The 17,368-nt window shown below is 42.2% G+C and overlaps 1 protein-coding gene across 1 annotated transcript; it reads left to right on the forward strand.

Annotated features, from left to right (window-relative positions):
- The first annotated feature begins 1,425 nt into the window (after window positions 1-1,425).
- Window positions 1,426-12,172, forward strand: LOC103357721 (probable E3 ubiquitin-protein ligase TRIM8). The gene is given in 8 exon segments (XM_074465722.1): window positions 1,426-1,696; window positions 2,247-2,266; window positions 2,269-2,849; window positions 8,367-8,462; window positions 8,928-9,161; window positions 9,370-9,401; window positions 10,652-10,767; window positions 10,898-12,172. Coding segments are annotated over 8 exon segments (1,752 nt in total). The 5' UTR covers window positions 1,426-1,682; the 3' UTR covers window positions 11,557-12,172.
- The last annotated feature ends 5,196 nt before the right edge of the window (window positions 12,173-17,368 follow it).

Genomic DNA, 17,368 nt, shown 5'->3' on the forward strand with positions numbered 1-17,368 from the left:
CGCTTACTCCACACAAGGTCACCCTGCTGTGGACTGATGAGTACATGACTAAATATGTGAAATGTCTGACTGAGATAATAAGAAAGTTTCATTCACAGGTCTCTGACAGGGTCCCGAAAACATCAGAGGAACCCATTCATCCATTCCAATGTGGTGACCCTTCCCTTGAAAAAGAGGTCGTTGTATCTCAACGGGATCGACCTAAATAAAGGATAAATATGATCACTAATAGCCATCATTATTATTATTATTATTATTATTATTATTATTATTATTATTATTATTATTATTATTATTGTGACAATGAGTTGTGTTAAATGTGTGAAATCAATAAATACCTATGTTTAACCCTATTCAGGACTTTTGGGGTCTTTTGGACACCAGGCCATTTGGTTTAGGTGACAGATATTGTTGTTGTTTGTTGTTGTTGTTGTTGTTGTTTTTTGAAGATTTTTTTTATATTTATAAATTTGGAACCAAAAATACCTCAACTTTTCAAAAAATTTATTTAACGTAGTATAAAAGTCTAGAATGAATGCTAGCAAATATTTCGTCATACTCACAAAAGAAAGACCTTCTTCGTATGGCAACATGAAAGTCCTGAAGAGGGTTAAATAAAAGCTACATTAAAAAAAAAAACAAAAAAAAACATGATCACTTATAGCCATTATTATTATTATTATTATTATTATTGATAATAAGAACATCAATAATAATAATTAGAATAAGTATTTGCAATAAGTTGTGTTAAATGTGATCAATAAATATATGAAGAGTTCATTTGCAAAACCTTCACAAACCTTCAGAAAACCTACTTTTCCATCGTCTACCTGAGACAAAATCAATCAAACTTAAGTTGTCTCTATTTTTTCATGTCATTTCTACTGAGTCAAATCCACTCTTCAGTGTGATTGATATTATCTCAAGCAAACAAAAAAATGTTCTGAAAATCTACAAAAATTGAGTAATCTGTTTTTGCAAATGAACTCTTCATATGTTTAAAAAACCCCAAACTTTATTATTAAACATTGCTCTTATTTGTGTAAGAAAACTCCTCATATAGTTGATCCATCACTACTTTTTGTCTTCCTCTACTAGATTTGACATAACGTCCCCATTATAACCTACATTAGTGGTTTATTTTGAATGGAGGCCTCCTCTGGACCCTCTCCTGGGCCCCTGGGGGGACTCAGCTCCCCCCCTCCAGCCGGCCATGACTCCTCTCGGGGAAGCACCGCGGGGTCACCCAAATGCCTGCCGGTCTTCTCCAGTGTGTCCGGTAGAGTTTGCTGTGGCTGTTCTCTGTCCCTCCTCCTCCTCCTCCTCCTCCGCTGCTGCTGCTGCCGCTGCTGCCGGCGGCTCCTCCCCGTCCATGTATCAACTCTGTGACGGGTCACGTTATTGGAGGGGGCCGTCGGTGTGTGGAAGCACTGCGCTCCCTTCCGACCACTTACTATCTGGCCGCACTTCACCATCAAATATCACTCAAAGAGTTGACGGAGAAGCGAGAGCAGCCGAAGAAAAGCAGCCGGGATTTTTTTTTTGTTTAAAAAAAAAAAAACAACCGGAGAAGGAGAAGGAGCGCTGCGTCGGGCTGTAATCTAACCGGAGGAGCTGGATCTTACCGCGGGCTGGATGACAAGCTCAGCGGCGGTGTAGGTGCACCGGAGTCCGCCGACGACATGGAAAATAAATAGTTGGTAACGTTGCGTTTCTTCCGTAAGAATACGTCCAGTGTGTGTGTGTGTGTGTGTGTGTGTGTCGGTAAAGTGCTCTAATTAAGAGCAGGGGAGAGAGCCTTCAGCGTACATATGAAATGTCAGTGAAGCTCAGTGTAACATTTAATTAGACACAAGAGTCCTGCTTCCAGTTTTATTCTGTAGCAAGTTGTCACTCGCTTTGAAATGCCACAGCTCGCTTCCCCCCAAGGAAACGAACAAGTGTGGCATTATATAGAAAATAAATTCAGGGTTTGTTGCCTGAGTTTCACTGTGATTGGAGACTTGATCTTACCTGTTTTTCCCTCTGCCTGCATGGTGTTGCTCCTTAATGCCAGTTGTGTTACTGTTACACACTTTCAGTACCTCAAAAGAATTGTATGTCTGCTTGGATCTTGTTGTGCCATTTTTGGTGTCAATATGCTAAAAAAGATTAGAATAATGTGCTCCTGAGGATGTTTTTATTTCCAAAATAAGAGAGCAGCGATCTATATTTAGAAACTAAAATCTCAGTTCTGCTCTCTTCAGTCGCCCACCATCAGTTTGGATCCGGCCGAAGTCATGGATGCAACATGGAAGAACTGCTTCGAAGAGGAGCTGCTGTGTCCCATTTGCCTGAATGTTTTCGACGAACCCATCCAGCTGCCGTGCAAGCACAACTTCTGCAAGGGTTGCATCTCTGAGGCTTGGGCCAAAGACAACGCTGCGGTCCGCTGTCCCGAGTGCAACCATGACTACGAGCAGAAACCCACACTGGAGAAGAACTTCAAGCTGGCCAACATAGTGAAGCGCTTTAATGCTTTGAACACTGAGAAAGTCCCCGCTGTGCTGCACTGTGTCCTCTGTAGACGAGGCCCCCCGCTGCCCGTGCGCAAAGTCTGTCTGCGCTGCAAGGAGCCCTGCTGTCAGACCCACATCCAGACGCACCTACAGCAGCCGTGCGCCGCCCCGGGACACCTGTTAGTCGACGCCGAGGAGCTGAGCGCTTGGACCTGTCCCAGCCATGAGGAGTACAGGCTGCTCCACTGTGAGGACGAGCAGGTGGCTCTGTGTCCGTTCTGCTGCATCTCTCACTGCACTAACCAAAGACACACAGTCTGCGACGTGGATACACAACGCATACAAATGCAGGTAGACAAAATCGCACCCACACATGCGCTCAAACTCTGAGAAGCTCTGAAAGGTGCACGCGTTACATGGTTGTGTGTTTGAATTTCAAGCAAGCAGACATTTCTTTCAGTTCACTAGTCTATAAAGACTTTCCCTCTTTGCCTCCTCTTTTAATCTAATCTGATGTGAAAGGACTGGACAGGTGAAAGCCACCCCTCTGGGTAGATGATAGCACACACACACATGCACACATGCACACACACATGCAGGCAATACTTCCCCCCCCCCACACACACACACACACACTGCTTTTAACCTTGATCATACCAGCCACTCCAGACCGCCACGCCTTCCCATTAGCAGCGCTGTGCCCTCGGGTAAGTGCTGTGATGCAATCTGCATCCACCGGAAATGATGACCCCTGTGCAGTGGGGGCGGATCCACATGTGGTTTGTTTATGTTAGCCGCCCTGATCGGTTTCATGCACACTGGCCAGACTGTGGAAGCTGATAAATGAAGGCGGTTTGTGAAAATGTTCACAAGCCAGCATCGAAGCCATTCTCTGCGGTTGGAAGGTCATTCTGAGGAATTTTTTTTGGGGGTAGAATGTAAAGAAAGGACGGAAAGAGGAGAATAGATCCTTTAGAATGTGTGTTGACCTCCAGATGAATGGAGGAATTCCTCTCTCATGAAACCAGCCCGTCATGTCTCGGTCCACCTATGTGTTGTCCTCAGTTCTCTACTTTATTTTCAGTTAGCTCTCTTTCTCACAAGTCTAATGTGAGTAGAAAGGTGTAAAAATCAACCACCCACACGGCCATATACGCATTTCTTCCCTGTTCCTCCCTATCTGTGAAGGGGTGGGAGTGAGAATCAGATTAGTTTTAGCATCTGCCGTGTTGCTGTCTTGTTGATACTTTCGGTGATTGCATTATTCCAGTTGGGAAACTTACAGACGCATTTCTTTCCACAGTAGATCACAAAGCTCTAAATCAGTTGAAGTCTTTAGTGCAAACTGTTGCCCTGGTTCAGAGCTATTATTGGGACAAAAGATGTCTGTTCAGCCCTTTCCACAGCTGCTCTCTCTACACATTCACATGCACACACCCACCCATCTTTCTGTTCTTTCACAACTGTATGTTCGCAAATGGAGTTATCCAGGAGTCAGAGTTCCTGCCTCTTCTCAGATTAACACTGTCCATGGTTGGGCCTTCAGACACGCACTGCACTCTAATTTATTGATAAATGTGGCAATAGCCAAAAAGTTAGGCTTCTTTTATGCAGGGACATTTGTTAAAGTAATCTGAGGCCGGAGTGGCTTCTCATCATTACTTACTGAGAGGTCTTTCTCCTTGACTGAGCTGTGGTCTATTTTGGTAAAAGGATTTTAAATTCCCCTGGCAACACTCTTGTTGCTTTTGGGATAAACAAAAAGGGAAAAACCAACGTGGCTATGTTCATATCTATGGTTATCTTTGGCTCCCAAAGGAGACTTTTACAGTAACCTTTTGCAGGCTTGCTGGTAATTTCAAGACGAGAAGGGAAGAGTAATATAATAGTAATGTCGTCCCTGGGACAAGCGGAGGAGGAGCCCTCCCACACAACCTCACCTTAGTTTTCTCAGGCACCTCAGCAGGAAACCATCGCTCATGGAAGCTCTGCTGTTTGCAGTTTCTTGTATCTGGGCTGAAGTGAGTCAGTTCCCCAGAATGCTGAGGGCAGTCCATTGACATCAGAAGTGGGGAATAGTTGTCAGTTGATTGTGAAAGAGGCTCTCTGTTCATTGAGCCTGAGGCTCCTCATTTAAACATGAGCTTCCTGGCAACCTGCGGGTGTCTGGATGCCTAAATAGGACAGTGGGGAAAGTGATCATTGGCGGGTTTAAGCTTGATAAAGGTAGGCTTTCATTCTGCTATGCTGCCCCTGCCCCCTTATGCTATTTCAAACATACAACGAGACAAAAAAAAAAAGGAATTGGAGGAAACAGGACAAAATGAGGAAGACACAGTTGTTTAGCAGAAGCATCAAGGCACAGAAAAGCTGCTGCCATGATGTGAAGCCAAAGCAGCTCGCCATTTATGACACCAATAACCCAACAAAGTGTTCTCTGCTGCTTTGTCAATACAACATTCACAGTGACAGTATGAGGTAACACTGAGGTTTTATGCATTGTGTTAAAACAGCGATGACTAATGCCAGTGTACTGCATGAAAAGTTAGAATGTCCTGTGCTCACAGTACACGGAAAACTGGAAGGTACAGGAAACTGAGCCAGTTAACCAGGTACCACGTGAGCTCGCAGGGTAGAGTCAATTGATATGGGTATAATCAGTTTGTTTGAAGAGGAGTGTTTAGCTGAAACTGCCTCTTGTGTAACCAAGATGTAGTGTCGAGATGTAGTAAAGGTGTGGGATGTGTTATGGCGGTGTGAAACAGGATTAAGGACCACTGTGCTGCTTTTCAACATAAATTCTGCCAGTCTTGTGTGAGAAGGTGTAAAAAAAAATGTGACACGCTGCAACACATTAATATCTGCAGAACAGGCCACCGCCTCGCTAGGTACACAAAAGTGTGTGCATGTAATCTTAGTGTCTACTTGTGTGTCTTTTGGCCGCACCACATCATTGACATATCTTCTTCTTCTGCTGCTGCTTTTTCATTGATAAAGTTAACACCTTCGCCTGTGCTGTTGGTGGGAATGTGTGACCTCCTCATCAGTGTATGAAGTTAAACTGGTTGAGTTTTTATGAAATGAATGAGCTTCCATTCAAAAAAACATGCCTACCAACTTTTCTAATACCTCCACAATCCTCATGTGCATTGCTGGTAGAATGTTTGTGGTACAAACAATACAGGGACATTTAATACACTAACTGAGGCATTAACAATAGTGAAACACTTAACAGAACTTTTCCATTTTTTAAGAACTTTCTGTGTCCCCCAGAGATGTTTTGGGCACCCCTCAAATAGATTTTATCCAGCACCAAAGGAAAATCATCAGCATCAAAATGATAAGAGTTGAGATTTAAAACCTACTGATGGTTTACTGATGAGTCATTTCTGTGTGTCGAATGGCCAGAAATAACCGGACAATGCTTAGATTCCTGTCAGTTAGGTTACATAGACAGAGTCATTTCCTTTACTGTACGTGGGAATGATCATGCATGCTGTCATGTGTAGTCACCGCCCCTAAAGGCCTTTTCCCGGTTAAGATCTGTTTTTAATCATTGCACAAATGTTCAGCTTTCTCCCTCATGCTGTATATGAATTTAGCTCAAGTGCCCCAAAGTTGAAGCATTAGGAAGAGTGGTTTCCTAGATGTGTGGTCCTGAGCTTGCTAAGCTACAGGGAAAGTATCCCAGATTCTTTTCTGGCCATGAATGGCAAAGAATCCTGTGCAAGTGAAGCTGTCGGTTACATTTCACCAAACTGAAAATGTAGCGATGTGAAGTTAGTAATAACCGGTCATCAACCAGCACCTGTATGATCTGACATTTTCTGATGTTTGTCCAGCTGCTTCAGTATGTCCCCATCCTTTATGCCAACACTGCATAAGCCTCAATATCACACTTACAGAGCAAAATGTATTCTTGTCTTGTCGAACCAATTTCTTAAAACGATGGTCAGCACTGCAATGGTGACGCAGTAACTAATGCATGAAGAAATGATTGGAAATGCAGAAACACATCTCCTACAAATCCTCTAAGCGCACAAAGCTGTCCTGATCAATATTTTTATATTAACAATGGATCAGATGACTGTGGGTGATGTGAGAGGGGTCACTTACAGCAACAAATCCAGTGAGAGCTGTGACCCAGCTCTGCAGCTTTTTGCTTCTTCTTTTCCTTTTTTTCTTTTTAATAGCATCTTCAGCTAATTGATGTGGTTTTACGACTTTATGGTGATTTTTACTGATTTAGGCAAATCTCATCAGCCACATTTTCAGCTGCAGCAAACAGCTGCAGAGAACTTTTATAAATCAACTGCCCAGCCTTGAATAGTAGCCTGACAAAGTACCAATAAAGTTAGCTCACAGCAAAGCTAGGGACTGGCTTCTATTTAAGTGCATTTAGCTGCAAAGAAGGTTGGTGGACACTAAAAATATGAATCCAAATGAACCGTGCTGCTGTTTGCTAATACTTCTGTCAGCAGCTCTGTATGGTGACAGTATGTTAGTGTTGTGTTTACAGGTTGTCCCAGTTTTCCCAATTGACCCAAAAGTGACATGTGTTAGTGCATCCTTTGTCAATATTCAAAGTCCATGTTATAACTCAAGTTTCTGCCTCCTTCAAGAACCAGAGGAAACAAAAATCCATCTCCTGCTTCCCAGGTGTAAAACATGTCAGCAGTCTTCTGCAGTTTAAAGAATATTCAAGTAACAGAGGGTGTAGTATTATTGTAACAGTGCTGATTAGTGTTTTATGTCATTTTAGAATCTTTTTTTGCAGTTTTGTTTTAGAGACTAGTTGGACTGTTGGAAGTGTTCACTGTAGTCTAGCGGCCTGCCAGTGGACGTCTTATGGACATCAACTGCTGCTTACAACATGAGTGTTGTAAGCAGCTGAAGAGGCCTGTTGCTGTGATACCACAGTGTAACTACCCTGAAACTCGCTCACTTGAGACCACAGGAATGTCCTCATTCTCCCTATCTCTTTTTTGCTTCAAACTTTTTTTTTTTTCTTCTGGTTTCGCTTTTTTTTTTGTATGTCTTTCTCACTTTCTTTTGGTCCGTTCTTGGCATGTGTAAGCAGTGCCTTTACTCCCATTCCCTTTCTCTGGTGCACACTGGTGGGGAGGGAGAGAGCAGACCCCGGTGCTGTGCACACAGACATGACAATCTGTCACTGACACAGAGGCCAATGCAAACAATGGGAGCAATGCATGTGGCAAACTGAGAAAGCAGAGAGGGGTAGTGAGACACCCCCGCTTTTTGCCCCCCCTCCCCACCTCGCTCCCTCACATACACATTAGCTTTCACATATAAATACATACACAAGGCTTTGTTGCCATGACAGCAGGTTTTCTCTTATTTGGGCATGGTGCCTTTCCCATGCAGAAACAGTTCATTAAAAAGCCTACCTGCCCTCCCCTGTTCCCAGTTAGCTGTCAGTCTGTGACTGCAGATTGATTTCCATCTCCTGCAGCAAATGGAGAAGGATTATGTTTACTGGCTCTTTCACTGGCCTTTGGCTCTTTTTGCACTCTTGATTGAGCCCACAGAGGAAGTAGGCTGGTCCTAACAATGGACTTCACTTGATGTAGCAGGGTCCCTGACAAACTAGGAAGAAATCAGAGATGGATTTGTGCAATTGTGTTTACCTTTGCTGGTGCCCTCATAATGGATAAGTGCATGTGCTTGTCGTTGGCAGCTGTTGTTTAATCTGTCTAATCAGGATTGTGGTGGAAGTTGTCTGAGGTCACGACAGAGGCCCGAGATTTAAGAAAGTTGCAGCGTGTGTTTGTTCTGTTTTTCTATTTTCAGAGTGTCTTGTTGTGGTTCATCTGTCTAATCCATCTCCTCTATGTCATCTCTCCACAGGCCATGCTAATGAGGCAGCAAGACAGACTGGAAGGTCGTGTTCAGAACATCGATGAGCAGCTCAACAAGCTGGAGTTAGACAAGACACTGATGAAGGTACAGCACAACATGCACGTAGCATATACTTACTGAGACGTCTGAACATTATCAGTAGCAGTCCCTTGCTGCTTTGTCATCATGTGGGTTTGTGCTATAATTTTGTCCGCTGTAATGATATGACTGCATTTTTTCACTGTTAGGAAATGAAAGGAAAATGTATCCGTAGCTGTGACTGGTTAGTGTATTAGGACTGAAAATGCATTTTACAAATGACTACTTCAGCTCTGAAAATGAAAAGCACAGATTCCACAAAATGTAGGAAGAAAAAAACGACTTTAATATACAGTTACTGGACACATCAATCAATACTGTGTGTTGCAGCAAAAGCTACTTTTATCTTTGTCTGTATGTGTTTTCTGCTAAATAATGTTTCGAAAATTGTATGTGGATGTTTGAAATTCCACTTTCTGTGTGAATAGACAGTAAGCGTGTGCATGCTTGTGTATCAACCTGTCTCCACAGGATGCAGTGTCCGAGCTGAAGGACCGTGTGAGAGCCCAGTATCAGAGGATGCATGCGTTGCTTGAAGCAAACCAGGCAGAAACCATGCAGATGCTGGAGAACACTTACATCATGTATGTGAGGAAGAACTCCCAGCAGGTTCTGCAGCTCAACGAGAAGCACCAGGAAGCAGAGAAACTCCTGAGCTCAGTGCAAACGTTGTTCCAAAGAGCAGACAGTGTGAACTTCATGAAGGTACCAATCTGCAACTCTCTGTCCGTCTCTTCTGCATGCATTTGTATCAGTACAATCACACAAAGGCATCATGTGCAAGAAACACTGATGCTAATCTACAGAAAGCCCTTTAGTCTGTGCATTCTGGTTTGCTCATAGTAGTTGTTAGTGAGATGTTTGAAGCAGATGGTGTGTCTCATTGACTTGTGCATCTTATTGTCTTTTTCAGAACACGAAACCTTACCAGCTGCTAATGGACAGGTGAGCTTTTCTTCTGAGATTCTGCTGATCTCTCGGTAGTAAGCGAATAAGAGATTAGAAAAGATGAGACTAAACTTTGTTAATTAAAATTCTTGTGTCAGATATTGATATAAAAAAAAGACATATAATAATAAATGCACTTCCTAAAAAGCAGAAAAGCAATAAGTATCAGTATGATACAATACTGAAATAAAATAGGTACAGTAAAGTAGAACTGGAATAGAACAGTAAGAAGTAATGCTGGCAATTATACTGAAGTAATAAGTAATATCGCACATAATAATGAAATAGTGTACCTGAAAAACAAGATGAAAATCAGAAAGAAATGTTGTCCATTACACCAACAATGTTGTACATGAAATGAAATGTTGCGCGTCATGAAAATGTTGCAAATTAAAATGAGTTTTTATACATGATAATGAAATATTACATGTGAAATACTTTCATGCATAGTTTTTTGTGAACTGATGCTCATTTTGTGCTCATTAAAATGAGAACACTGGTTAATCAGATATAATCTTCTCATCTACAATTTCTTTTTCATATACTTGTGCAGTTCTTCACCTGTTAGCAGCTAACTGTTCATGCAAAAGTCACCTAAATCTGGAGAACAACCTCACGATTATACCTCTTCCCCAAAACGTACGAGCATAAAGGGCAGATGTGCGCTTCAGTGAGAGTGATTACATAGAAAGCTTATTGGATTTATCCTGGTTTTAATCATATTTAGGATATGACATTTACACAGAACACAGAAATGCATAACAAATGCTAACAGATTTGATAATGAGTGGGGATTTTTCACAGTCTCACTGTTTGATTTAGAATCAGCTCTTCATTCAGTCAAAAGAAAGAGAGACAATATATCGCGACTCTTGGTCCAGCTCACTGTGTTACACCCCTGACTTCTGTTTTTTTACTCTGTAAATGAAGCATAACTGGCAATTTAAACATTTAAATCAGAGAAAGGTGTGTGACAGTATAATGTTTTTTACTCAATAGTGGGGGAACAGCTGTATGAGTTTTTACTTAATACCTTCCAAAGTACTTTGATCGAGCAAATTTAATTATTAAGTCTTTAAATACAAAATGCTCCTGAATGGGATTCTTCAAAAGTCTGATTATAGCTGGGATACTCATGTCGTGACGTTGTATGTTGTGTATTTTTCAGTTGACATGTAAAGTAATGTGTAGTGTGAATCTCAGCTCTTCTTGTTCCAGTGGTTTTACTCGTGTTTGTCTTTCATCAGGTCAAACTCATACCTGAGTAGTGCCATCTCTCCACTCAGAGTGGGCCAGCTCAACTCTAATCATTTGCTATCCGAGCTCTCGACGAGAGAAAAGAACTTACGAAAAACGCTGGAAGGTAAGAATGAAATGCAGTGAATAACTAAAGATAATGGTTACGTAAAACTGTAAAACATTCACTAGTTTCTGGGATATAATATGATCAGAATAAATTTTTATCTCTTCCTCCCCAACCACTGCTTTCTCAGAACCGTTCCATGAGGCGCCCCTTCTTGAGATTGTGCAGTCTCACAGCAGCTCTGCTGGCTCACAAATTGGGACTACTTCAGGATTACAGAAAAGAAAATACAGCATGGCTTTTCTGGAGAGTAACACAGAAAACTCCTCCTCCCAGGATGCTCCACCTTTGCTCTACAGCAGCAAAAAACCCTTCCTGCCCGACCAGAGTCATCGTGCGTCATCTATGTATCCCTCGGAAGTCCTCTCCCAGAATCCTCACGCTGGCCCCGGCCATAGTCGGCTGCTTGACGCTCCGGCCCATCACATGGTGGGTCTCGCATCCAGCTCTAGCCACCACTCAGGGACCTTATTCCCACCGTCCCACTATCCCAGTGGAGGTGCCTCGCAACAAGCCATGTACGAAGGCAGGAAAGTACTGATGTGTACCCTGAATAACTGCTGCTGCTCCAGGGCCCCCGCTGCTCATGCCCGGCCTCCGTACCCAGCGCCCGACTCCTTCCCCTCCATGACCTCTCAGGAGTTTCCCGCACATGCCCCGCTACCTGCAAGTCAGCCACTGCAGCATTTTCCCATGAGGGGGCTGATGGAAGCGTCACAGACAGCCAGGCATCCTGACTTCTACGGGCTGTACGGCCAGTCTTCAAACAAGCATTATGGGACCAAGTGATAAACCAGAATCAGCATTCGTTCTGTTTTCTTTCGTCCAGTTTGGCATCAGAACTTCCACGTATTCTTTTTTGTTCCCTTGCATCTTATTTCAGAAATATGTTGTCAGTTTGTGTCTAAGACATGCCTTCATGATAACATTAATTTGACATTTATTTGACTCCGTTTTGGGAAAACCATGTTTACTCCCTGAATCACAGTGACACTAGTAATGCTCTAATTTGAGAATATAAGTTTGTATTTTTTATTTATTTCCCGTTTCAATTCAACTGGAAGTGCTAATGTGAATAATGTAGTCTTAAATCCATTCAAGCAGTGAACTAAAGAAACAACATATCTTTCATCATGAGTCCTGGCATGGGACTCCAGAGACTCCAGTGCCTAAAAAGACTGTTAACACACTTATTGTACTTGCAATTTCCTAGCTCTTGATTATATCCTGTTTGCGGCTGAAAGCATGCAGGGAGCCTCTCCGTGCACTCCGAAGTCCGTGTGGCTTTAGAAAAACACTGGACGACAAATGCTTGTCAGGTTTTTCATGAATTTTTATAGAAGATTATGAATAAACCAAAATCTGTGGAGAAAGGTTGAATAAATAAACAAGCATATTAAATGACCTTTTTGTTGTATTTTAAGCACGAATTTTTATGCAGTCTTGTGGGCTTTTTATCCATGGTTATAGCGTATACTGTAAACCGAGTGGCACATTTGTTATTTTAAACCTTGTGTCTGATTATAGTTTGAGGTCTGTTTGTACTGAGAGGCACATTGTGTGATTTGTTTGGGTTAAGAGGTTTTACAGTGTGACTCACAGGGTTACAGATGAAATGTCAGAGCTTTCTGTAGAAAAAAGAAAAGCCATTATTGCAGTACATCCCACCCTGCAACTGACCAACAATCTATTCATAGCTTAAGGCTTGTAAAATGGAAAAAAAAAAGGACAATGAATGAACACATGTTTGAGATCCACTGTATTCAGAGTGATCTCAGAGCACGGTGGAGGAGGTTTGGACAATGATTTGTTACAGACCGGCCACAGCAGGCCCATTATCTGCCAATTTAGGACAGTTCACTTCCTTGTCAACATCCTGGTCTCTGGCAAAATCTCTGTCTCATCCCTCTTTGTCTCGTTATTGGAGCTGGTTGTCAAGTTAGGTCAGAGAACAGGAATAACTGATGAGCAGCACCTCCCTCCTCTCTCCTCTCTCTTCCTCTCCCGGGGTATCATTTGCCAGGGATCCATGCGGAGGAGGAGGAGAGGAGGGTTGGAGCGGCGGATGATATAAGCGCAGAGTTTTAATGAGGGCTGGGACAGTATAGTCATCTACTTATCTGTCACTCATACTTCCTTTCATCGCTCCCCTCCCCCTCAGTGAGACGGTGAGATAGCGGCAGCGAGCTGGGGGGCAAAGCCGGGGCTGAGAGGGAGGAATGGTTAGAAAAGAGGGGGTCACACGGCAAGTGAGGCACATCACTTATTTATAGGTTATAAAATGTTGCACACTTCTATTTCATTCTCCCATTTCTCCGGTACACTTTGGCTTTTGTTTTGTCTCTATTCAAAATTTCCGATATCATTTCAGCAGCGAATACATGAGAAAGAGGAGGAGCTGGGCTTCAGTTACATTGTAGTGATCTGACATTTATTATGTGTGTGTGTGAGTGTGTGCAAGGCAATTAGCATTCCCCTTGTTCTCTGTTCCTTCTCTGTGTGTGTGTGTTATTAATAAAACATACAGCAGATACTATAAAGAAGGCCATACCTTTAATTTAATCCTATTTCAATTATAGCTATGAGTTTAGAACAACCATGCCAATTTTTTGAGCATAAAGTTTAATGGATCTGCATGCATCGTGTTATATTTTTAATATCCTTAATTTTGAAGTCGGTGTTTTTTTCTTAGAGCTCCTTAAATCACTGTCATCTGCATTGTTGCCCATCTAAATGTGGCTACAAACACTGACACAGAAGAGAAGTGTATGTTTGGTTTAGGCTGCCTTGTGTGCAGGCTCAGTGCGAGTTGAATCCTGCTTTATAAGTGAATGTGTGCTCAGGTGTTAGCGGACAATCAGCCGTGTGTTTTGTCATGTATGTGCCGAATTAGGCTGCGTGTGTGCGTGTGTGTGTGTGCGTGCTCACTGAGGTTACGTATAGGGTAAAGGGTGATGCACTGACAGCTGTGCTCTGTTGTGGCAGGTGTGTTGGGGCTGTATATATGTATGAGTACAACACGCCCCTGCCTGCAGCAGGACATGAGCCTGTAGTATGTGTGCGTGTGTGTTCAGTGTGCAGGGAACTGTGCAGCTGTTGTTTGTATGCTTTTGCCAGTGGCTACAGATACTATTGGAGTTAAGGTGGGCATATCACCCTGTCTCTTTCTTTTCCATATTTTCTTGCCCAGCATCAATTATTAATTATATTCCTCAGAGGATATTTACATTTGATATGATCTTGATACTGTGAAAAGTGTTTGCAATCTCAGATGTCAGTAAGAGCGCTGCAAAATTTGTAACACGGCCATAGATCCGATGCTGCCCAAGCCAAAAGAGGGTGTTTAATGGAAAACAGGATGTTTTACAGACATTGATTACAGAAGAAAGTGTTCAGACCTGCTCACCTTGAGCTGTAAATTCAGTTTCATATTGATAAAAATCGACATTTTGTCGACCACTTTGAACTCACTGACCCACAATGACTCAGATCTTCTTTTTTTTAAAGCAATTTTATTCATAATATAGAACTATCTCAGTCATATAAGTAGTCACATTGTTCAGTACTTTGTAGAAGCTCCTTTGGCAGCAATTGCAGCCTACCGTCTTCTTGGGTAGGTCTCTACAGGATTTGCAGTTTATCCTATTATTCCTGGCAGATCCTCTCAAACTCGGTCAGATTGGATGTGAAGTGTCTGAACTGCCACCTTCAGGTCTCTCCACAGATGTTCTGTGGGTTTAAGTTTGGGCTTTGGCTTGCTCACTAAAGACAGTCAGACATTTGTCCTGACGCCACTCTAGGTTTATCTTGGCCTTCTGCTGCAGGTCACTGTCCTTCTGAAAGGTGAACTGTCACACATGTCTCATGTCAGCACACTGTGGCGCAGTTTTTTTTTTTTTTTAAAGAACCTTTATTTATTTAGTTGCATTCATCTTTCCTTCCATTCTGACCAGTTTCGCTGTCCCTGCTGCTGAGAGACAACCCTAAGGCATGATGCTGCCACCTCCGTGCTTCGCCGACGGGAGGATGTTGGTCAGGTGATGAGCCTGTTGTTCAACAAGACATTATCTCAAAGGAGATCCGTTTTTGTCTCACCAGACCATAGGATCAATTTCCTCATGTAATCAGACTAATTGCAAAACAGTTTGGTAAACTCCAAGTGGGTTATCATGTGTTTTACTCAAGAGGAGCTTCCACCATGCCGCTCAACCAGAAAGGACTGGTTGATGAAGTGCTGCTGAGAGATGGCCGTCCTTCCAACAGGTTCTCCTATAGAGGACTTCTGAGGTTCCAATATAGTGATTGCTGGGTTCTTGCACTTCCCTGATCAAGGACCTACTTGTTCAGTTACTCAGTTTGGCTGGATAGCCAATTTTAAGAAAAGTCCTGGTGGCTTCTTTATTGAGGCCATTGTTTCTGGTGGGAATAGTCAAAGCTTTATGCCCTTGACCTGATCTATGTCTGGCTACAGTTTATCACGGCGATTTTGTAGCTTTATTTCCTGATATGCAGTGTGAATCATAGGACCTTATATAGACCGGTGTGCCGAGCTATTACCAAACCATTCAGTTGGCCACTGATAGATTCCAATCAGGTTCTAGACACGGCACCAGCATAAACCAAACAAATGGGACCTGATTTGCACCAATATTGTCTGAAATAACTTTTTAAATGAGAGATTTCTGTGTTTAATTTTCAATACATTCGCAACAATTTCTAATAACATGATTTTACTTTATCATTATTTGTCTTTGAAGGGGGGGAAAAAAAGCCAATTTAAGAAATCTCCAACAGAATGAGGTGTTCAACAATAGAAGGGACCTAATACTGGTTGAAGAGGGTGGAGTTTTCCTCTGTATGTCAGGCCTTTGATGAATGTTATTGACATAGTTGCTATACATTTGCACAGCTTGCAGCTTGTGTAACCATCCTGCCAGTTCAGCGGTGGATATTAGAGGTGGAAGCTTTAAGCATTACAGTATGACAAATAAATGAGTGAGTGTAAGTGCTATTAGTCTGGACATGCACACAGTCTTTGCAGTCCATCCGTAACACTGACAGCAACATGGACATATACAGCATAATGCATACAGAGTGGCTATTCATCAAGCGTGCAGAATTCTAACCTTCATCTGATAAGGCCTTTGAAATCTGTGCCAAAACTCTAATCCAGAATAGCACACAAACACACACAAACGCACACCTACAGACACACAGAGTGCACAAACATCAAAGACAAAGATCCGTGGCCGATGTTTATTGATCTTCAGGTCTATTTTTTGCTCGTGGAAATCATTGTAACATAAACCAGTCCTCCGTCAAGTTTCAGCAGAAGGGAAACAGGCGGCATTTAAACAATGTATGTAAGTGAAATAAGCACGTCAGGAAGGAGGTGGGCGTGCAAGCGAACTGAAATGGTGCAAATGTGTTTGTATATGTGAATATGGCAGGAATTTCAGATGGAAATGACGGGGGGGCATTTCAGAGTCGCTCTGCGGAGAACAGCTGTATGACTTTTTGAGTGAGAATACAAAGTGATGTCAGCTGTTGCCATAGTAACGCTGCGCGACAACGTGACACATTCAAGTGTCAGAGGTGGAAACTAATCAAGTATCTTTACTCCAGTACTGCACCTGTATGTTCAATGTAGAGCTTAGGACTATTGCCTTTATTATTTCCATTTTCCTACACCTTTTTTTTAACTTCTATTCCACATTTTAGAGGAAAATAATCAAATAATCTTTTTCTAAAAACTGGACTACAAATAATACAGGTCTTGGCACTTTTACATACGATCTATCACTTTATTTTTCAGTCTGTTCAGTTTCAGCAATGTGCTGAAATGTATGCTTTTACTATTTTTGTTTTCAAATGTGGGGTACTTTCTCACAAAGCAGTGAACTAAAAAAATAGTTTTTACATTTTTTGTGTATGCAATTAGCCAAATATGGTACTCAAAGCAATAGAACGCTTTCCAATACATAAAGTATACTTATTATTGTGTCATTGCATTTAGTAGTCTAACAAAACTAGTCTTTTCTAGTGTTTTTTAGATGCTATGCTGAGCAGACAAAGCAAACTATTCATACATCGAGCTACAGGTTCTAATTCAAATATCAGAGTAAACAGAGATGTCCTTAAACATATCCATTCTGATGATTTTCATACAGTACAGGTCACAATAAGCTACATTTGTTATCTACAAAATGTCCTTTTTTAACCTTCTTCTCAATGCATTTGCCTTAACAATAAATCTAAGTGGCTTTTCATCACAGACTGTTCAGCTGTCCTGCTCCAATGCCACAGTATTGAACGACTCAGAGAAGTGGTGGACAGCTGCAGGTAGACAGATGACACGCTCCTGGCAGCCATCTCTGGAGGGGATTCATTGCGAACAAGAAACGTGTGTGATAATTTGTTCATTGTGTGTTTCAAACTGGGCAATTTTCCACCCAGCACCGCTGAAGCTGCTGTTCTACCCTGAAACCAGAAATGAACTATGACCCACACCGAGCACATGTCATCTCAGGTTTGCCCAGAGCCTCCAAAGCTTAGGAGGGTATAGAAGTACAAATCCGCACTTCATGTTTTTAATAGTGCT

Source organism: Stegastes partitus, unplaced genomic scaffold (genome assembly GCF_000690725.1).
Source record: "Stegastes partitus isolate 25-593 unplaced genomic scaffold, Stegastes_partitus-1.0.2 Scaffold270, whole genome shotgun sequence".
NCBI lineage: Eukaryota > Metazoa > Chordata > Actinopteri > Pomacentridae > Stegastes > Stegastes partitus.